The 23,734-nt window shown below is 43.2% G+C and overlaps 1 protein-coding gene across 14 annotated transcripts in view; it reads right to left on the reverse strand.

Annotated features, from left to right (window-relative positions):
• The window catches only part of MEGF11 (multiple EGF like domains 11), a 255,759-nt gene that overhangs the window by 92,754 nt on the left and 139,271 nt on the right, over nt 1-23,734 (reverse strand). For all 14 annotated transcript variants that reach the window (XR_007206509.1, XM_048317360.1, XM_048317359.1 and 11 more), the window contains one exon: nt 1,183-1,429. Coding sequence is in view for 13 of the 14 variants with exons in the window: in XM_048317360.1 (XP_048173317.1) it covers nt 1,183-1,429 (247 nt within the window). In the remaining variant the exon portion in view is untranslated. The remainder of the gene's footprint in view (nt 1-1,182; nt 1,430-23,734) is intronic.

Here is a 23,734-nt window from a genome sequence, read left to right on the forward strand (position 1 = left end):
AAATAAAATATTCAAAAGACCTATCACTTATTTATGAGGGTTAACACTGCACTTATTTTTTACTTTCCCCTTCATGCAGGTCAACAAATAATAATAGACTGCAAAAGTGTTAACTCACCTGCAATAGATCTCCAACCAAATTCAGTGACTAAATTCTCTTTTCCCCTTAAATAATTCTGAAAAACATAATTACTTCTGAAACTACTGAAAGATCTCTAATGAGAACTGATGTTACACTGTGGGCAATTTTAAACAAGAAACTATTGCTTGCTGTCCTAAAATTAATATGCACATTTTGTGAATCCTACTGGTAAACTTTCCGTGTGGTGGATAGAGATTTAGCTACATGATTCTCGTTAAAGTTAATAGGAGTCACACCGCTAAATCCCTGCTCTCTATGCTTAAAATTTACCCCCTAGATACTAAGCTGATATAGTTAACAGCGATGCTTTCTCAGTTAGATTGAAAGTCAAATAAACTGGGGATGGAAAATTCCCATTTGATGCTGCACTGGACTGCTAATAAGGAGAGAGTCCAACTGCTTATCAAAACTCCACTGTCATTTGGATTGTATTCACATTCTGAAATTAGGAACAGGTAAAGTTGTTGCACAAGTTGGAAAATATAAATTCTTTTACAGCTTATTTTAGCACTATATTTTATTTTAATAGCATGGAATCATAGAATTCCGGAATGGTTTGGGTTGGAAGAGTCATTGAAGCCAGATCCAACTTGCTGCCATGGGCAGGGACACCTTCCACTATCCCAGGCTGCTCCAAGCCCCGTCCAGCCTGGCCTTGGACACTTCCAGGGATCCAGGGGCAGCCACAGCTTCTCTGGGCACCCTGTGCCAGGGCCTCCCCACCCTCACAGGGAAGAATTCTTTCCCAATAACCCATCTAACCCTGTCCTCTGGCACTTTAAAGCCATTCCCCTTTGTTCTATCACTACATACCCTTGTCCTAAGTCCCCCTCCAGCTCTCTTGAAGGCTCCCTTCACGGTCACAGGTATAATCAGCAGCAAGAACAGAGGTTCCCTTTCTTCAGTCTCTCTGAAATCCCGTTCCCTGATTTCTACAAAGGCCAGTGTATAACAGCGTGTAAATTCAGCAATTACTCGTCGCGTTAAACGCGGCCGAACCAAATCAGCTCAAGGGAGTCCCCAGCTCTTGCTGCACTTACAACACCCCGGTGTATCCAGGCGCGCAGTGGCACTCGCCGGTCTGGTGGTCACAGGTGGCCCCGTGCTGGCACTGGCACTGGAAGTGGCAGCCCTTGCCGTAGGTGCCCGGCTCGCAGAGCTCCTCGCAGCGCCAGCCGCGGAAGCCGTCGGCGCACACGCAGGCGCCCGTGATGGGGTTGCAGAGTGCTTCATTCTGGCACTGGCACCGGTTGCTGCAGTGGGGCCCCCAGTGCTCGCTGTCACAGCCTGCGAACACACACCGAGTTACCCACGCGGGGACACGGGGCTGCCTCACCCCACAGCCCCACGTGCACCTCAGCCAGAGTCTTCTAAAGAAACCCCCGCTCCCAAACTGCTCCCCCGAGCCGGCTTTAACATCTGCCCCCACCCCGCCCCAGCTTCCGCATCTGCCCCCCCGACCCAGCTTTAGGGTGCAAGCATACAACGGCACCACTGTCATACCTAGAGTTGAGGACTTGTTTAACAACTTATTGGATCAGGCCCGAAATCTTTTAATATCCTGTTTCTTAGTGCTTTTAGATTGCTGGAAGGAATGAATTTATAGTGGAATTAGATGCAGAGGGTCACATCCTGCCTGCAGTGCACTTAATGGCAGGTGGTGTTGCCAAGCAAATCCTGTCGATTTAATAATGTCATCAAATATTGGTTTTTTGCTACGTTCCCATAAGATAACATACACGATAATCTAGAGAAGGCCTTCTCCTTGGTGGTGTTTGTTTGTTTGTTTTCTTATTAATCTGTATATTTATTTATTTTTGCTTGGACTAAATAGTGAGAGGGAAGAAAATAACACTGGAGACAGGATGTCATGAGGCTGCCCAGACTCAGGGATGAAGGTGTGGAATGAGTATGTCAGATAATTCCTGGGCTAATAACAGCAACACAGAAGGACCCTAAACCCTCTGGCCGCTGATACAGAGAGGAGGTTCCCTATGGAATGCATTAAGGCACAGTGAGAGCCCTTCATGTGACAATCCTGCCTGATCCCTTCTACTCTTTTGAGGACCATGTGAAGGATGGGAGAGGGAAGTCAGCCTTACGGGAACAGTTTGTCCTGATTTGCTATTGAAACAGCACCTGCACAACACCTCTTTGAGCTGCATGCACTGAACAGAGCTCAAAGCAAACCTTGACCTGAGGTCAAGGTTTCCTCAGCAAAAAGCAGGAAAACAAGGATTTCTTCAGCAGTCCTACCCTCCACTTAGCAGCCTTTCACCATAGCTATGGCAAGGGTGAAGAAAATTCTCATCCTATTAAGAACAGGCAACTGGGAAGGGCACAGCTCCTGATCACTTTCCAGGTACAGCTGGTTGTGCTCGGAGCTGGTTTCAATTTCACCAACAATCCTCCTGCGAGTGGTGTAGATCCCACTGCCAGGCAGGAGAGGAGAGTGGAATCTCAACAACAGGGCTGTTTTCACAAACTCTTTTATTTGCAAACATGGAAACTAATCTCAGGTGATACACGCTGCCTCTCAGCCCCGGATCTGGTTCCAGGATTAGCGAGGTAAATGTAAAGCTCACTTAAGCTTGATGCTTTTGTCCTAGAAATTTCACAGCCCTCTCCTTCTACAGTGCTTGGCTATAAACCCACACTGGAAAACTGCAGCTATCAGTTAATTTTGGCAATATTTCTATTTATTATCCTTCATTTTGAGAAGGAGATACTGACTGGTCAGTGTGAGGATATCCAGCAGGAAAAGAAGTCAGCTCTTACATAATTTGCACTGCGGATTACCAGTTTACAAACTTGTGTTTCTTGAGCAAGTGTTAAAAGCTGAAATAAACACACAGAAAATAATTCCAAGGTCTCCAAAAGATCTGCAGGGTCTTAGAGGACACAGGTGCGGAGGTTTCATGTCCTGCAGGGAGCAGAGCACACCATGTACCCCTGTGCACAATCCCGGTCATGCCTCACCCCAGATCATTTATTGCTTTGCCTCACTTCTTGCACAGCTGTAAACAGGGATGATAGTTCCTCTCTAACACCACTGGGAGCCAAACAAACAAAATCTTACTCTTTATAAGACTTAAATTATTACTGAGAATCTGTGGGAAGCGATGATCTATCTTTATTTCACATAGACACTTGCTAAGGCTCTGTGAGCCTTCTGGGGCAGGGAGCAAAGCTGCTGGAGCTGCTGGAGTTCCCCAGCAATTTCCATTCCAGAAACACTGATTTGTTTGCTGCAGAACTTGAACATCAAGGGATGCAGTTCTGCACCTCCACAAAGGATACAAATCCGAACCACATAGGCACAGCTGATGTCCCTCTGCATAGGGAAGTGGAGTGCAGGGATCAAACTGCACCTTGCCGGCTCTGGGGATTGATTCCTGCCTTCCCACACCTCACATCAGAGCCCCAACTGCAGACTGTGGCTTGTTCCGAGCTGATACAGCTCCAGTTGCAATTAATTTCCCTAATATGAATAAATAACACTCATTAGAAGATATGATTCTATCCTTGCTGTTTCACATCTCAGGTGGGTGCTCCAAGCATCTGATTTGTCTGCTGGATTGGTGTTTTTCACTTTGAAAGAAAGTGAAGGGAAAAGAAAACCATTTATAGGAAGGAAAAATAATTTCCCTTCATTAGTTCAAGCATCTTGTTTTACCTGTACAGTGCCTGCCTCAAACACAGCTCCTTTTCTGAGTCCATCTTGTTTGAACAGTTATTTGCAATCAGTATTTGGTCGCATGCTTGCTTTCTTCCTGTAGCAAATTTCACCCCACAATCTCACCAAAGGGAATTGAGTGAAATTTGTTAGCCATGTGTTAGTGTAAAATCTGGGATAAAGGAATTTCATCCTCACCTGATTTTACACTGCAGTAACCTCACATGAAAATAAGATCTTTACTGCTCAAAGTTTATCAATTCCTGTTAGTTTTCTTTTCCCCTTTGTAGAGGGATTCCTTATGGAACAGGGGCATATGATACCCCTGGAAAGATTGGACAACTGAGGGTTGCTGAGGAAAAGCCCCTGAACAGGCCCCTGGCTGCAGGCAGGTCTGGAAAGCACCTGGCTGCAGGCAGCCCTCAGAGTCCTTGGCAAAGTTATACACTGGTCATCTTCCCCGCTGATTAGAGGCTGTCTAGAGGCACTGGGCGTGAATCTCTGCAAAAGTAGATATAAGCTTGCATAGCTGTACAATAAAGGGAGAACGATGCTTAATCGAATTGGTGTACGTGTCGTTTATCCGGCCAGCTCTCCGGACTCTGTCCCTAACATGCCTTTCCCTAAGTCCCATATTGCAGTGGCAGACCGTAGAGTCATTTTGTTGGAACATGATGTGCCATTTATATAACGATACAATGATAATTCCAAGATCTGCACTGTGGGAACTTCACTACCTTTACAAAGGTAGATACAGGGATGATAAGCTAAAATCCAAGTACTTATTCTTACAATTAACCTCACTGAGATCAACAGGCTCACTCAGGTGTGAGACTACTCGAGTGTGTAACTGGCTACGTGTTGGAGTCTAGTAGCTCCTTCTAGAAAATTATAAAACAGAAGAAACCAAAGACTTCAGCAACCAAAAGGTATTTTGTCTCTACAGATCAGTGTGGCAAATCCTGGCTGGTGTGTGACAGTGACTCCAGGTTCTGAGACAGAGAGCAGAGCAGGCTGCACTTTGGGATTGACAGCACCCCTCCTCCCATGGGCAAAGAGAGACAATTTTAAACTCCAATCCCAGCCCAGCACAGTCTGATCCTGCTCTTGTTGATTGCCTCAGTGTGTTACTGTAATAAATAATAACAGCAACAACATGTGAACAGAGAGCTGATTAAAGCTCACACGAGCGCTCTGCTGTAAATGCAGATGCCATTAAAAATGTCAAAATGATGAGACTTTAACCAGACCATAAATAAGGAAAGCAACCTGAGAGAGGTGATGTCAGGGAGGTACAAATGCTCCCCTTAGCTGCATGTGGGGATGTCAATACCGCGAGGGATGAGTCTGAAACAGCCACCGTTCTCTTGGGAGATGCTACATTAAAGTGAGCTGCCATATTTCAGGTCACGTGCACACATTCCCTGGAAAATGTGCTAACTTCCTCCCTTTTGCACCTTTGGAAATATGGCTGGAGATTAACCATCACCAGTAAAAATGAATGTGGCTCTGTAAGGGATGAGGCTGGGTGCCTAAGTACAATCACAGTGGTGTGCACTGGGTGCTGTGACAGGGGAGGGATTGACCCCTCGGTGGAGACTGCTCAAAGCAGCACCAAAAGTTTTCCTCCTTGTGCCATCCCCACTCCCACACTGAAACCTCAGTTACTTCCTGAAGTGAGGGCTCCTGCAGGCTCTGAATGTAGAATCATCAAATCATAGAATCCTTAAGGCTGGAAAAGACCTCCAGATCATCAAGTCCAACCTTCAACCAAACACCCCCATGCCCACTAAACCATAACACAAAATGCCACATCTGCTTGTTTTTGAATCCTTCCAGGGATGGTGACTCCACCACTTCCCTGGAGAGCCTGTTCCAGTGCTTAACCACTCCTTCAGTGAAGAAATTTTTCTGCTGTGGTCATGCATGGCATCCTGTTAGCAGTGCTGTCCTGGTAAATACACATCGAGGACACACAGGAAGTGCCGTTTCACTCCCCAAGGGCTGTTTATCCCTCTAGGAATGATTAGGGAATTGCTGCGTTCTGGGTCAATAGAGACACCCCATACCCAGCGCAGCAGCACAAGTCAGACACAATGAAGCAAACACAGGAAGCTGAAAAGGTAACAGATAAATAAAAGGAGTCCCAAGGAAGGGGTGACATTTATGGAGTGGCTTATCCCGATGAGAGAGAGTCAAAAGTGCTATTCCAGAGCTTTTCCATCCCTGCACAGACACACTATCAATATGAAAATAGCATCTTCTATCACAACAGCAGCACAACCTGTGGTCTCAAGATCTGAGTTTATTCTGTTCTCATGAGCATCAACCTCCCTGTGTCTCTTTTGTAGCCAGGGACCAGTTCTGTATGCCAGGTCTGAAAAGTCAGTGAGATATTCACAAACATCCTGCACAAGGCACAGCAGAAAAAGCCCAGTGTCTGATTTCCCTGGCCCAGGGACTCAGGACCATATTGGGCTGATGGGGAGCTTCAATTAATCCACACTTTAAAGCAGCTTTCTACAAATTTGCTAAAGCCCAGAATGTGTTCATATTCAATAATCAATATTCTGGAATATTTCCAAATCCAGTTTGTAATGTTTAAATGAGATACTAGCCCTTAAAAATGCAAACAGGAAATAAAATTAACTTATTAAATCTAGGAGGACATGGTTTAAGAGAGATTATTTTAGAATTTACTTTGAAATTAGGACTAGGTTCTCCTCTTAATGTAACTGTACTGTTGTAGAATGATTCTATGCATACAAATTGAGGTGAAATGTGGATGTAACTTTGAGTGCAGTTTTTTTTTGTCTAATTCAGTTTTGGAACCAGATGGTTGACCTAGCTAATGTAAAGCAGGCAAAGAAACTGCAAAAGGTAAAACATGTGCCTGAATGTAATGAATGAAAATTTAAAATAATCAATAACTTTTTATTCCCTGCACTTTATCCAGTGGGAGAATTACAGCCCTGCATTGAGCTGTGTCTGCTCCCTGCACAACCATGACTCCTTTTGGGACAGTTCAACGCCTTTGCAAACAAAAGCCAAGCAATAGGTTTGAAACAAGGTCCTTGAAGAGGGAATTCCCTTACAATGACACGTCCCAGCACTTTGTGTTGGCTCTGAGCAGCGCTGAGTCCCTCAAGTGACACCAACACACTGCTAAAGGCATGAGCCAAGTCACTGAAAAGCCACTCGCTGATCTGCTTGATTCTAACCCAAAAAAACGCTCTCTTAAGACTGATCACCCCTGTAACATCTAACACGTTAATAACACTCAACCCAGATTTTCAGAAGTGCCCTTCAAAAATGTTCTTCCAAATGCTTAGAGACCAACATAATAATTCCATGATTTCACCAGCTGGGACACCTTCCATGTTCTGAGCACTGTCCCACACCCAGGGGTGTGCTCAGGCGTCCCCAGTGAAAATCCACATGTACTCAAACTATAAAAATGCAATTTGCAGACACTCAGTGCCACCCCTGAATAACTCGTTACCTACATTTCTCAAAGATTCCAACCGTATTAAAAGCAATCTGAAATTAAAGACTTCAGGGCCTTAGCAGGATTCCTGTTACAATTTTTCCTGGGAGCAGCCACGGGCCACTGGCTGTTTAATCTCCATGCAGTAAGTGGCCCCTGGGGAGGGTGACAGCCCTGTGCTCTCAGTCCATGCGACTCACATGCCAGGGCTCTGCTCTGTCCCTGCTGATGAACCACCTGAACATCAGCCTGATGACACTCTTGGAGAGATTTTTGCTATTCTCTATTTGCTTTTTAAGGAAAACCAAACCAAACAGGGAGCAACCCATGTAAATAAGACATTTGACTTATGGAGTTGGTGTCACAAAAATAAAATGTCAGATTAAAGGTTGGAAATACAGCAGTAATTCAGTACGTGAGCCTATGAATTATGATATTTTCTTTAATTATGTGAGCACAGAGTACCCTGGCACTTGCTGACTTCTGAGCTTGTAGCTTTGCAGCCTTAAGGTTCCCAAACCTGGATTCCCTTTATCTCCAAAGCCAGGCTTTCAGTCACAGCTCATACAATTAGAATGAAGAAAATGCCAGTCTCAATGTTTACAACTCTAAGGCTGCCCAGAGAATATATTTTGCATATGTAAATATGCATTTGTGTACCCACCCAAGGGGAAAACCCCTGGGGTTAATCCGAGGCTGGCAGGACTTGCCGTCAGTCTCATCCTCCCAGTTTATGGATCAGGCTTCATCAGGTAGAAATAGAAAGTTGGGAAGGGAACATCGGCTGATTTTTCCAAAAATTAATAAATTATTACTCACAGAAGGAAATCAATCTCATTTTGTGTTCGGTTTTTTTTCCTTTCTTAAGGACATGAAAACAGATTTTCATCCTCCAAGAAAGATTTTGCTGATTCTCCCTGAAGTTCCTGAGGTTCTCTGAATCAGATATGGAATATGTGGCTGATTTGGGCCCTGATTTGATCTTGGATGATGATCTCATTAGTCACTGACTCTCCAACATGTGGTACCTCACTCAGTCCCAGCACTCTAGCGGCCCTGCAGTTTATTTAGTATCCTGTGAGGAAACATTTTCTTTCCAAAGTAATTCTTGTTTAAAGAACATTCCTATGGTATTCTGTAGAATGCTCACAACAGTTACCTAGCTGGAGGTTTGTATTTTGGATAAATGAAAACAAAATCACTCCAAGTTATGTATTTGAATGTCAGCCTCATCAAATCCTGTAATAATCCCAATATATTTTGGAAGCAGCAAAAAGGAAGAAACAACTTCTACTCCTGACAGATATCAAAGTGTGGTGCTTTCAGAATTTCTACTATGAGCTATTTTGACAGACGCTTCAAAAGAAGTGAAAATTAGAACATTAAAAAAACCTGAGAATATTTCCTATTTCTTTTTGTAGAAATTACCGCTCTGTTTAATGAGCCTTTAACTCTACTGACACTCTGGATCTTACAAGGAGTTTAAAACCATGAAACGCTTCATAAGGGAGCGACAACATTCTATACAACACTGGCAGCTTGTCTTCTCATTATAATTTTTGTGAAGAAGATGCTGCATTCTTTAAAATGTTTTTTTTTTTAGTGTCATATTAATTGGAGGCAAAGTCTGTTCTTTAATTAGAATTTTACTGTGGTGAATTAAAAAATACATGGGCAGAGTATCAAGAGTCTAATAAAACTAAATGAAGATACTATCTTTCCTCTGTATGAAACCCAGCAGTCTTTGCTCTTGCAGAACTTCCATCAATACTTCATTATTATTGTCTAGGACAGGCTTGTAATAATAATATCTGCAAGTAACTTACTTCCAAATTCTGTCTTCCAACTGGGTAAAACATTTTCTCTCTCAACATCTGTAATGGACTTTAGATGTTTTCATTGACTAGGTAATGAAATTTTCTGGTAATGCCTCTGCACAGAAGTAAAATCAGTTTTGCCTTCAAGAAGGGGTAGAAATGCACTGGATATGCCTAAAACACTGCAGGACAAGGACAGGAAGGAGATGCATCCTTCAAGAAACCAGTGCTGGAGGGGCTCAGGAGTGCTGGCAGCAGAGCTGCTCAGAGAGGCCTCTGTCCCTGGAGATTTGGAGCTGCTGATCCCACAGCTGTGCTTCGTGTGAAAAAGCCGTGTGCAATATCCACATGGACTTCTTGCTACTCTAAATAATCTTTATTTGAGTGCTCAGCAAGGCAGTTGTGAGAGCAGAAACAAATCCTCTCTCAGTTCAGTAATTCCATCTGACTTTGATGCAGTTTGGAGCAGACCCACAGGGCCAGTCTGGGAGCTGCAGGAGGCTGCCCATGCTGGCTGCTCTTCAGTCACATCCTCACCCAGCTCCTGCAGCTGGGCAGGACAACTTCATCCTTCACCTGGGGAATCCAGCATGTGGAAAGCAATGTGATCCAACCACTGGAGTCACCTTTCCACCCTCCATGACTGCAGAGCATCGAGCAGGACCCACCCTGCCTGGCCAAGCTCTCAGAGACGTGCTCAGCTCCTTGTTTTTCACAGCACATAAACCCGGCCTTGTCGAAGGTCACTCTGCTGATGTTTTGCCAAATAGGCAATATGCCTTTATTTGCAGTTAAAGCAAAAATAAAGCTTAAAGGAGAAACAACTCCTTGTCACTACAACAAGGGGTAGAGGATGTTCCTTCTCCTTGTCATTCCCATGCAGGGATGTGTCCCTTCTCCTATAGCTGCTGAGCAAAGGGAGCAGGATTGGCTGAGCAGTGGGGAAAATCAAGACATGCATATGGAAGAAATGCTGTATCCACCTCACCAGCTTCAAATTGTGCCATAAAGTTTCCCTTTCAAGGAGATGGATAAACACATCCTTCATGCATAACATAACTCGTAGTCCTGACTCATCAGTCATTTTTAAGATGGTCAATAAGCAATTTATTTTATTGTGTTGATACTGAAAAATGAAGTAAACACTGTGGATTGTGGTATTTGCTTTTATTTCCAACAGTGTAGCTGGAGAGTAAAAAGAACCACTTCTTTCTTTTGCTACAATTCCCTCTTAATGCCTAATCACAGAATCCTGGGATGGTTTGGGTAGGAAGGGACCTTAAAGATCCTGTTGCACCCCCTGCCTGGGCAGGGACACCCTCCACTATCCCACGGTGCTCCAAGCCCTGTCCAACCTGGCCTTGGACACTTCCAGGGATCCAGGAGCAGCCACAGCTTCTCTGGGCACCCTGTGACAGGGCCTCCCCACCCTCACAGCCAAGAATTCCTTCCTATCATCTAAGCTAAATCTCTCCTCTTTTAGTTTAAAATCTCTCCCCCTTGTCCTATCACTGGGTCACCTGTGCACTGCTCTGCAGCCAAACAATATCAGCTTAAAGGATGTTCTGCCCTAGCAAGTGAATGCAGGAAAAATCTTACCTTTACCAGTGTGAATTCTGTTACTCACAGACATTCAGAGAGAATTAGAGCAGCAGAAAGCCCAGTGGCCTTTGAAAAAGGGGTGTCTTTTATATCTAAAACAGTTCAAAGGCTTGCAAAAATGGTGTGCAGGTATCCACACCAGCTACTTGATCTCTTTTCTTCCAGGCATACTTGAACCTTCACATGGCTCTTTAATGTTACCTAATGTCTTCAAGATATCTTAAATACACTGCTGTCTTTCTCTTATAAACCATTAATAGTAATGTCCCTTTCAGGCACAGAAAAAGAAACAGTTTTGTAAAAAAGTCTTGCCCTGTGTGACCCAGTAAAAACTAGAACGTTCAGTCATCAAAACACATTGCAAGACTCAGCACAGTCTCTGCAAAACCTTTCTTGTATTTACCAACAGAAAATAGCAAATCTGAAACTACTGGGGGTGAAAAAAAGCAAAAATACAAAAATACTAGAATATTACACCCTCTTCTCACATCACTCAGGCATGGAGATGTAGAACGTGCTTTTAATAAAGAGATAAACATGAGGCAGACAAATACTGCATAGCTAAAATACCAGGAGCCAAAGCCTGGGTGTCCCTGGGTGTGTTGGGAAAGGCAGAGGACACAGAGCCCAGCATCAGGAGAGGTTTATGCCAGAAAAATTCCAGTGTCCCTAGAGCAGCTCCTTAGACTGCACCACTGCTGCAGCTCTCCTGCACCACTTCTTTAGGATGCAAATGCTGAGAGAGCAGAGCAGCCTCAGCAAGCAAAGCACCAGCCCCAAGCCAGCAGAACGTTCAGGCATCTCTGCCTGTGTCCCTACAGCTTCCTCTGCCCACCAGTGGGGCTTCGGTCTCCTTCTGGAGAGCCAGGCAGGAGGAGAAAGTCTTGTCTCATAAATTATTGAGATTGGATGTCTAAACCTTGATATTTTATTTTGACTTCCCAACATGTTCCAATGTTGTTCACAAAAGCGTAAATTAATGCCAATTTCTAAAGCAGAAGTTGCTCTAAACTGGGAAGTGAAACTTTTTTGTTATGATGTTAAAAACAGACAATTCTTAAACTGTTTTACATTCTGAAAAACAGGCTGATCAAAACTGTTCATGCTCACAATCAGTTACGGGTGTACTGAGCTGAAATGTTTTGACAAAATCGCAGCCATATGGAAGCCGGTACTTTCGGAACAGTTTCCCCATTGTAGATTCCTGCATTAAGCCATCAAGTGTCAGGCAGGCAGAAACACTAAATCATCACTCCACATGTTTTTTCCTCATTGTTTACAAACAACCTGTTCATGCCTCCAGCATTATCCATGGGTCAGCCTCACAGAAACCAGGAAAATCCACACAGCAGCTCCACTTCCCAGACACTGGGTATCAGTTCCTGGAGGTTCAGTCCAAGGAACTGTGGACCAGCTTCCCCCTGGATTAATTTAATTTCTCTCTTTTTTGGTGACAACTGCCACTGACAAGGAAAAAGCAAAACAGACATACATGACTTCCTGGCTGGATGGCAGCTGGGAAATGAACAGGATTTTGCTGGAGGAGAGCACAGCACCTGTGCATTAAAGGTTTTAAATGCCAGATTCCCTTTAAGGTTCAGATCTCTACATTTTCCTAGTGGCTGCAGAGATATATCTTTAAAAAATCACAGCGAAAAAGAGGTTGTCTGATGAGACCATCACCTAAATTGTCACTGGCCATGCTGCACAGTGCCATCAGAATCACCTCAGGCTCACCCCAGTGCCCTTTCCAGCCAGGGAATTTCTTTCCATCATCTGTAATCATCTTTGATAAGAGCTGGCCTCCGTGGGTTAAGTGAGTGCCATCTGGAAAATGACACTGATTCCACAACTTTGCTGTTTCCATGACTAAGAAAGGTGCCCTGCTCCCTACAGAACATCTGAGCAGAGCAAACACCGAACCCCCCAAATGTTAAATAATCGATGAGCAGAAGGAGGCACGAGCCCACAACAGGAACCACCCAGGGAAATGCTGGATATTCCTGATGCCTGTCAGGATGGTGATTGTGTGGTAGGTGGTGATTTAGGAATGCTGCTGACACACATGCACAAATCTGATGACACAGGAAATTAGCATCCGTTCCTCTCCCCCTGCTTCAGAAGAATTTACTAAATATAGCTCACTCTTTAAATATTAAGGATATCTGCAGAATGTTGTTGTTTTTGAAAGGGTTCTTTCCTGACTGGATTTTCCTCATCAGGCTTAGTAATCAAGTTGTTTTATTTGGAATGGATAATTATTAGTTGAATGATTAATTATTCAGAGTACAGTACTAAAAGAAATTCAAAGTATGCTAGTATAACAAAAAAGTGACAAATGCAACAATTTGCATTCTAAACTGTGCAATAAGAACAGAATGTGTAGGATCTGTAGGTATGTAAAAAAGGTTTTGCACATTTAATAGAATTGCCCCCATCATCAGAGTTCCATACAAACACTGATTAATTCTCAGGATCCATCTATGAGCTGGAAAATGTATTTAATCACCAGTTCACAGAAGGGAAACTGAGTCAAATTACATTAAACTACAAAACTCCCCAGAAAGGAAGTGATAGCACTGAGATAGGACAGCTCCAAGATCTAAAGTGTAAATTTATGCTGTAAGTACCTTATAGTATATTTTTTCCTACATTTATAATCCTGTGCTGAATTAAATAAACAAGAAATGACTCTTTAATGTATACAGAGATCGATTCATAAAATATTTTCCTGTCTCTCATCAATAACAGTGTTTAAAAAGTGGAAAGTTGGTACAAACAGCCTCACTGGGATCCAAACTGCAGTGGGATGTGGCTGGGGCAGGACTTGAACATCCTGGGAAAGGGACCCAGCCAGGAACAGCCCCTCCACCCTGCTCAGTCAGTGCTGTGACACCAAGTGACACTTGCTGGAATTCTCCCTCCTGGTTTTCCAGGTCCCAGCTCCACCACTCTCTTTAAGGAAAGCTGGGAGTCTCCAGGTTTGTTTCTCTCCATTTGCTTCCATCCCTGTTAACCCTGATATTGTTTCTTACAGACCTGTGCTGATCTTCCCCCTCACTTGGCCTCTAACAAACCAAATCCAAGTTACACAATATTTGCTGCCAAATTTTCCACAGACTGCTGGGACCTGGTAGGTTTTGTTTCCCTGCTGATTGCCAGGGTTGCACAATTGCAATTTTGCAAGGCAAGTGATCCAAAAGGCAGTAAAACTCCACAGACAGAGACTGCTGGAGCTTCTTCAAGTATTTGTAAATTAAAATTGTTACAAGTAAATGAATTAAGTTCATATTGCACCAGAAGGACTTGCCCTTATAGAGACCTCACAGCCAGCAAATGTAAATTCTTTATTGTTCTGTAACTCCCATCTATGCAGACTCCTCCATTTGGCACATCCTTAATTTCTGTCAAACTAAAAGAATTCTGTCATTTTCTGTCAGGGAGCTGGTGTAAAACTTGAAGAAGGCTTAAAAAAACCTCTACTGTTGACTCATTTCACTCATTCCTAGGCAGATCTGAGAGAAGGAAGACTTGAAAGCAACATTATGAGGCCAAAAATTATCCTCGACTCTTGAAAGGCACACAGAAAATTAAACTGGGGGATCAGGATCAAGGTAGTGCAAATTATTGGGTCTGTGCTCTTAAAAGCTGAAGAAGGTGACTTCCCACTGAGACTTGAGAACACAGGTGCACATAATTTAAAAAATCTGCATTTTTAACCATTTAAATTTGCTTGCAAAGCAAGGAAGTTGTTGAGAAACTGCAGTAAACATGGCAATTCAATCAGCTCCTTCCAGAGTCTATCTCACAACTTTGTGATTCCTGGACCCAGCAGGTCAGTGGATCATGGAATGACTCCTTGGCAGCAGCAGTGCAGCAGCTGAATGGAGCTGGAAGCAACACAGCACCAGTTTTTTAGCAACTGGATAAAAAAATCTCTCAATTCCCTGCCATGGTGGCTCTGGCCACCAGCGGTCATTGTTGAAACCAATGTCCTGTTCCCTGTTCTTTCCTAGGAATGCAAGAGGAGCTGTGTAAAGAGCTAAAGCCAACTTTTTAACAGCAGTCTGGGAAAGGATTCAATTTTTCCAACTTTGGTATCAGTTTCTGTACATTTTTAAAAGCAGGGCTCTACAGTCAACAATTTACAGGTGATAACAGTATTTTTTTTCAAGTTTTTAAGCATGTCAGAGGTGAACACATTTCTAGGTGTTAGTTTTCCTTGTATCAGCCAAAAGACTTCAGTCTAATTCTTAGACCCGTGGACTTAAAAATAATATAACCTCATAATGCAAATACTGTGAATTTCATTAAAAATCAAAACACCACTTGACTGCCAAGCAACAACAAGCACTTTTATGCATAAGCTGACTAATTCCATCTTCAAAGCTTCTGAAAAAACAGTAATTGTAGCTCATCATGGCTACACCTCGAGAGATAACCTTTTTCTTACTCCTGCCTGCCCTCCAGTTACAGAGGAACCACTGATGACTGTTTACATCTCACTTACGGCAACAGGACCCATGGTGGAGCAGAGCCACAGCCATGACGTGTGACAAATGCTGCGACAAAGATTCATAAAGCAGAGACTCTAATTACAGCCCCGATCCACTGCCCACTGAAAGGAAAGCAAAAGACACCACTTGTTTTCCCAGTGTAGCCTTATAACCCAATTTATCCTCAGATTTGTTCTGGCAGCAGAGTGTCGAGCTGCTGCCCACAAAATACTGCCAGGTGGAATCTTAGTAAAAAAGATTTGAAGCTGTCAATCCAAGTCCTTGTTTTCTCAAGTCTCAATTATGGGACTATTTTCCTCGTGGGAGCTCTTTATTACTTCCCATTGGGAGCACAACTCACCCCGAGCGTAGCTGCCAGAATTCCCCCTCGCAGGTTCTGACTGCTTGAGTACATCCACCTTATTTTACACTATTTACACGAGTGCTGTAAAGTTCTTTATTGATGCCCAGGTTTTACAGCTTAATTTTAAAGTACTCAACAGTTGTGCTCAGATATAGTGGATAGATCCTCCTGCTTCCATATGTTCTCCATTGTCAGGGAGGTCCGAACTGGCAGCTTGCTCAGCCCGCCTGAGACATGGCCATAAGTCTTTGGAATTGGGACTTTTAAAAACTCTGCTTTTCCTGATTCTTGTGCAAACCACTCAATCTGTCTTGGCTTTTAAACTAAAGACGTTTTTATTTACTCTTGCTTTTGACTGGTCTTGGAAATACACGTCAATGAAATACTGTTATTGTAAAACACCTTAAAGAACAGGTTTAGGACTAGAAAAGAATGACTAGAATTCTTTATGAATGAGATCATAAAATCCTGGAATGGTTTGGGTTGGAAGGGACCTTAAAGATCATCCAGCCCCACCCCCTGCCATGAGCAGGGACCCCTTCCACTATCCCAGGCTGCTCCAAGCCCCGGCCAACCTGGCCTTGGACACTTCCAGGGACCCAGGGGCAGCCACAGCTTCTCTGGGCACCCTGTGCCAGGGCCTCCCCACCCTCACAGGGAAAATTCCTTCCCAATATCCCATCCATCCCTGCCCTCTGGCACTTTAAAGCCATTCCCTGTGTCCTGTCCCTCCATCCCTTGTCCCCAGTCCCTCTCCAGCTCTCCTGGAGCCCCTTTAGGCCCTGGAAGGGGCTCTGAGCTCTCCTTGGAGCCTTCTCTTCTCCAGGTGAACAACCCAAACTCCAGTTTACCACCAAGAATTAGTAAAAGAACATTGTATTAACCAGCACCAGAAGTGACAAATCACAGGTTTACCCAAACCAGTCCTTTCTGCCCTCACATCTTTCGTAAGTGTGAAAGCTCAGAGAAGAAATTTGGCTGTGGTGAGCAAAGCACAGGAGTATGAAAATCCAGAGTATTCCCACACTTTCCTGCTTTCATGTGTGCAAACAGAAAAGGGGGAAGAAAACAAGGCATGGAAAGTATTATACAGAAAAAGGAAAATCACTAAGAGTAGGAGGAAACAAGGAGAAAGTGTAAGAAAAGAACACTGAGATAGGTTAAAAGAAGGAAAAAAAAAAACCCAACTCCATAAAATCCAAAAAAAACCAGAGAGGAAAATAAAGAGCTGAATGAAAGACCATGTGCATTCCTGCTGTCCCTGCCTTAGTGTCCCACATATTATATCCCTGAAAATAATGAAGGTCACCAGCACATCATAGGAAGTAGCCAGCAATGAGAAGCCCATTACAACCAGCACAGAAACAATCAATTTGTTTATCCTTGTTATCTGAAAACAGAAAACAAAGTGGGAAGAGGATGGGCTCCTCTTGCTCCCCAAGGCTTTCGTTCCCCAGCTGCTTCCCCTCCCCGGTGCCACGCACATGACTCCTGCTTTTTACTCCTGGATAGGCAGGGAATAATGACTAACTGTAATAACATAAATAGCTGCTTCTTGCACACACGACATCTCCTGTCTGATTTCCTGGGAGCTGCATTAGCAGGGTTTATAAGTCAATTTTTAAAACTCAGGACAGCATTGAAAAACTGACAAATGCCACTCGGTCACGTCCCTGTTGTCACAGTTATTGAGGCCTCTGGAGAGAATGTCAAAGAAATAAAGCAAATTTCTTTTTTTGCTTAATTTGTGTCAATTGATTTCCTATTTTTAATTAATAATTCTAATTATGATGCAGCAAATTTACCCAACAGACACAACTGGTTTAATCAGCATGTATTGATTGTAACAGTAGAATTATCCCAGTGTTCCTGACACCATTGATTTTCTGTTGTGTGACTGTAAGAAAACAGCAGCTGGACAGACTCTGGTGTCAGCTCACGGTGTTGATGATCCCTGAGCTATGAATTGGTGCTCCTGACCCGACAAATAAAAACAGAGACATTATCTACTGCTTCAGCACTCCAGAGGAGGAATTTGATGATTAAGGTATGGCACAAATAAGAGGTTTAGTCATAGCAGTAGCAGCAGGAACGTGAAGATGGGAGACACTGATCTGAGGCAAAAAGGCAGCAGTTAGAAAAGTCCTTGTAAAACTGAGCTAAGTTATTTGGTGTAAATTCCTAATTTGTCCTCATTTTGGACAGCTCCAAAACATCTCTTTAAGCACATGCTTAAATATCCATGATAAAGACTTCAAGATATTTTTGAGCCTGAGTCTCACATTTATTTGTAGAATCACAGAATCGGAGAATGGGATAGGAAGAGACCTTAAAGATCATCTTGTACCACCCCTGCCATGGGCAGGGACACATTCCACTATCCCAGGGTGCTCCAAGCCCCATCCAACCTGCCCTTGGACACTTCCAGGGATTCAGGGGCAGCCACAGCTTCTCTGTGCACCCTGTGCCAGGGCCTCACCACTCTCCCACGGAACAACTTCCTCCTAATATCTGATCTAAACCTTCTCTCAGTTTGAATTTCCAATCTTGTTTCAGTTTTTTCCCTATTTTTTCTCCATAGCTTCCCTCTGACAGTGCTCCCAGAGGCTGTAGAATGTCCATGCCATTGACACCTGGTACAGCCTGAGCTCTCTCAAATGTCACTGCCGTCCCCAGCTTCTCCAGAAGCACAGCACTGGGCTGAGAAAGGAAAGGCAATTTACAGAGAAGGTGCAGTGTGACCCAAACTACTGTTGAGCCCTTTTGCTGGAGTCATTGAGATTCCTGCAATTTTCTGCTCATCGAGTTCCAAATTCTGCAGAAATTATATTAAAAGCCCCTTGGAGCAGCACCGAGAATTTTGAGCCATTTGCAATTTGAACACTCCGACTTTCAAAGCGTACAAAGGCTTTGCAACAAAAGGTGGGTTTGAACTGACCCTCTGGAACCAAGATGTTCCCAGGTGTGGAAGGAAAAATGATGAGATTTGAAGGCTGGGCCAAACACCAGTATGGAGGGGAGAAGAAAATCCAAGGTGGATGGTACTATCTCAGTCTGGGAAGGCAGAGACATCCCACCATTGCCAGAGGGAGCAGAGAGCAAAGCATTCCTTTACCTGAGGTGTAGCCTGGGATTAGAACCAGCCCCTGTGAGAGGTGTGAAAGGGAAAGTCTGATTTATTTCCTTGCAGAGTTAATCACAGTGGAGCAGAAGATAATTCCCCAAGTTTCCCCTCGTTTGGTTTTCCACAATACCTGACAATACGAGCACATTTAACAGAAAAGCTGCTGTGGTGGAGGGGAAATCACAAGTAATAGAAAAATTATAATTTTTCCTGAAGCTGTTAATTCATATTTAACATTTTCAGTTCTGCTTACTCCAACTATAATGTGTCAGGAATAAACACGAGATTATACTAGTTAGCTTTTTGGCTAAAATATTTGGAACAGTAAAATTGATAGATAATTACAGTAACAGCTATTTGTTCCCTGCCAAACCTGCACTAAGGCATGTCTGCCTGCAGACTTATGTCTTTTTAAGCACAAAAAGATAAGCAGTACACATCATACACTTTGAATAATGAAAAAGATATCCTATGGCCAGCATTTCAGAAGTGGAAACAGACTGTGGTTTGAGTCAAACCATATCTATTTATGTAAAATGGGATTTTAATTGGAGCTACTTATCCCCGTGATACAAATGAGGCAATGAAAAATGATTGATGCACTCGGGTAATTATTGTTATAGCACCTTGCAAACTACAACAAAAAAACTTTAATGTACATAATGGCTGTTTAAATCTTAATAAGATACAGAACTGCATTTCAGTAGGCAAAATATTAATGCTACATTTTGAGCAATATTTATATTTAAATACAAACAATATTTAACTGAAAAATCAGAATACATGAGGAATGCTGGGTGGGTCGGTTTAAGTGATGAATAGATTTATTTTGGAAACATATGGAAGAAAGTAAAAAATACATTAACTAGTCATTTTGCACAGTGGGGACATCTGAAGATGATACAGCACAAACTCACTGTCTCCCAAATTGTAAAAGGAGGCAGTGAGTGTGATGGTGCAGATATATCTGGTCTCATAAGAGTCACTGTTGCTGCTTCTCTATTTCGACCTAACAGCAAAGGTTAAGAGTGCAAACCCAGTTTCTGTTCATTATTATACAGCATGAATAGCAATATAAATTCTTAATAATTGTTATACCTAGGGGGGAAGTAAAGCAATTCTGCTCATTTAAATGAAATGAAAGCTGAGATCTCCAGCCATCCTTTCCCTCTCCAGCCTTGGAACACTGCCCCAGCAGGATGTGAGGCTGCTCCTGCTCTTTCCATCACGGTCAGATCAGACTCTCTTACAGAGCACAGGACTCGAGCAGTGCAAACATCAAGTGCAAGAGTCCTGTTAGAGATAAGTCTTCTGAAGATAAAAAAAACTGCAGCAAAGACTTCTGTCTATACAATCAAGTAATGTGTCATTTGTCAGGGAAGGAAGGTCTACGTTAGCCTGAAAAAAATGCCAAGCAGCTGCTTATAAGAGAGGAGGGTATTGAATAACAGACCAAAGCAATCAAGACCTTCTCTGGTTATAATCTCATTTGTGCATTGACAGTATTTCAGTCAATAGCCTGTCATGCACTAGCCAAGAGTTGTATTGCAAAAATATTTGGGACATCATCTCAAATTTCATAGCTGGTGCCCTACAAGGTCAGAGACTGGAATCATTACCTTAATAGGGTGAGTGATCAAGCCATAAATCCAGAAAAATCAAATTTTACGTCAGTGTTTCCTATAAGGAAAAATAATAAAACTTCCAAAACATTAAATTTTTATATATCATCATTTCTAGCAACCAGATCCATTGCATCATGAAAATCAGAGGCCTCTGCATATAAAGCATGATCTCACTTTCACTGGAATCAATCACAAGTTCTCACTCTCTTTCAGAGAAGTAGGGGATACTCACAGAATCACAAATGGCTTGGGTTGGAAGGGACCTTAAAGCTCATCTTTTTCCACCCCCTGCCATGGGCAGGGACACCTTCCACTATCCCACGGTGCTCCAAACCCCAGTGTCCAACCTGGCCTTGGACATTTCAGGGATCCAGGGGCAGCAACATATTCTCTGGGCACCCTGTGCCAGGGCCTCACCACCTTCACAGGGAACAATTCCTTCTTAACACCTGATCTAAATCTCTTTTATTTTTAGTTTAAAACTATTCTCCCTTGTCCTATCACCATCTGACTGTGTAAAAACTGACTTTCCCTATTTTTTATAACCCTCTTTAAGGCTGCAATGGCATCTCCCCAGAACCTTCTCCTCTCCAGGCTGAAGGGGAACAGTCAGATTTGGAAGGGGATAATTCATAATTCTGTGTAGTTCTGGATGCAGATTATCATATTCTGGATGCAGATTATCACATTCTGGATGCTCCTACTGGATTAAGCAAATGCAAAGCAGAACAGGGAGTTTGGCACATCCTCCCCCACTTCAGCGGCTGCAGTTCCATCCCTGCAGTGGGAACTTTCCTGCAAATAAGCACCTTTATAGAAGTAGGGTCAGCACATAGGATCATTCAGACTCTGTCACTCTCAGGATTTCTTTTGTTTCTTGAGCCTCTCAGTGAACCTGACTCAAGTACAAAACCCCAGATGAACCCCTCAAAAAAAGTCATTTGGATTTGGTTTGTACTGTGGAGCAGCTGCCCTGTGGAATGAAGGGGAGAGTGGTGCTGTTGACTACGGACAGGAGCAGTTGGTTTAAACCACGACAGCATCACTGCACTGCTCATTTTTATATCGCATTGCAGCCTCAGAATATAATTGAACTGTTTGGCTTTTGAGTGCCTTTTCATTGGAAATGCAATATTAATGAACCCTACTGAGCTTCCCCAAACAATAACAGGGTTATGAATAAAAAATTACCCCTAACTGTCCTGATTCTACATGAACCTTCCTAACCCAGCTATATTTAACACTAAAAAAGGGGAAAAATACCCAAAGTAGAAGATATTAATGAATTGTGAAACATGGATCAAGGGCATTTTGCTTAAATTCCTGATTTGATCAGTTCAAGATATGTCCCTCTCATATACCAGTAATCACCTGGATACAGGGTTTAGCAACCAACTCTAATTATAGAGATGTTGAGCAGTGATTTTTTTAAACCAAGAGTTAAGCTGAGAAGAGCTTCTTGACTAGAAGCCAGTGTGCTCAATCAATTAAATTATCATAAGAGAAGAAGAATCAGACCAAGGCGGAATGTGGATGTGGATGTGAGGCTGATCATTAGCACAAGTGAACTATCACCTCGGTGTAGGCTGGAATGTGGCCATACCAGGAGATTGATGGATGAATTTTGCTCAGCAGAGAACAGCCCACAGTGAATTGCTGGTAAGATCTGAAAATAAATCTTACAATATTACAAGGCAAGGTGGAACTGCAGCCTCTGCAGTCCTGCTGTGGTTCACAGGCTGAGCAGGTCCTATCTGCCTGGTCCCAGGGGCCTTTCCTGGGCTGAAGGAGGTTTTTCTCCTCATATTATGGGATGTTGTACAGTGCCAGTGAGGTGTCACACAGCAGCTCATTAACACTGGAAGTGGCTGAGCTTGGAAAGATTTGGATGGGTTCGTGTGACTCGAAGATGCAGATTTTCCCCATAACCCCTCTTCTTCTAGATGACAACTTCATGTCTGCCTATTAGAGAGAGACTGACTGGAACCACAGCAATCAAAAACCAAAAGGCAATGTGGGATGTAGGTGATGTAAGGATGAAGCTGTCTGGCAGGTTGGTTTCTGGGTTCATGGAGGTTTTATTGACCTGCAGAGTACCTGTGAAGAGGGGATGGATGTCAGAGAGCTCACTGAGGAAGGTTTCTTTACCCTGTTCAGCTATTTTAGTCCTCAGTAGTCAGGGGAACTTTGCTTTAAGCTCCCTCAGTAGAAGAAGAGACAAAGACTAATCTTGCCATATAGGGTCAAAACTTAAACAGACAGCGGGAAATTCACAGTGAATTCATTAGGTGCCCACAGAGTCCTCAGAAAGAGGAGGCCTGAACTGCTGTCATGATGCCCTGGCTTGCAAGCTACAGCAATGTGACTCTGGAATCAGAAATCAGTGTATAAATCACGAGAAGATGTGAACTTCCTTCGTTCCTCACTTAGGAAGTTTGTGCTGTAAGAGATGTGAGGCTCATTCCTGTCACACATCCAAGGGAATGGCTTTACAAATGACCGTAAATATCATTATTTGATATTTGAGCTCCTGTGGGAGCTCAAAGGCTCCCAGATCTGCACTATTCTGAAAAGGTATGAGCCATGTGTGAGACTTGAAATGTCTTGTTTTGATACTTTACTGCAAATAGATGTTTTTTGGATACAATGTCCAAATAGAGAGACTTTATTCCCAAAACTGCATCCTAGGTAAGATTCACACTGGCTGATTTCTGCCTGGCTTGGACAAAGCTCCCACATCCCTCTTAATAGTCCAGAGCACTCTAATTAAGACTGTGCGTAGCAAGTTGCCTTTTTATAGAGTGTGAAGTCCATAAAGCAAAGCCATTTCTATGGCTGCCCGCTGAAAACCCCTCCAGCCCAGTAAACCTTACACCCCTTTAAGGGCATGGTGAGATCTTTCCCAAACCTTTGTAATATTCCTGTTCCAAGGGTTTTTAGTGTAAGCGATAGATGGCCAACTGAGAGCACAAGGAAGAGCAGCTCTTAACTTATCCATGAAGTTTGAGCTGGCACAAGGAGAAGTATAAAAAATCCTCAGAATTGTGTCTCCCTGAAGGATGATGGTCTCCATTCCTCAGTGTCCTTAAGCCACAGGAGAAGGAAGGGTTTGTGGCAAGCAGGATTGCAAAGCCCATTATAAACCTCACTAAATAAATCAAATCTTCCCACTGACCTAAGCTGACTCTGTTAAAACCGGAACACTGAACTGAATTCAGATACATGGAAATGAGGTGCCAATTCTTTTTTTTTCTGGAAATCATCCAGGGCTCCTTTCTGCACTTCTGGGGTCTTCAAGCATTTGAGTCTCCTCTCATGCTGCCCTCTCACCTGTGAGATACCTCATCAGCAGAAAAGGGATCACATTTTTTCTACCTCTCTTCTCTCCTCAGAAATCTGCT

Source organism: Corvus hawaiiensis, chromosome 13 (genome assembly GCF_020740725.1).
Source record: "Corvus hawaiiensis isolate bCorHaw1 chromosome 13, bCorHaw1.pri.cur, whole genome shotgun sequence".
In the NCBI taxonomy this organism is placed as follows: Eukaryota; Metazoa; Chordata; class Aves; order Passeriformes; family Corvidae; genus Corvus; species Corvus hawaiiensis.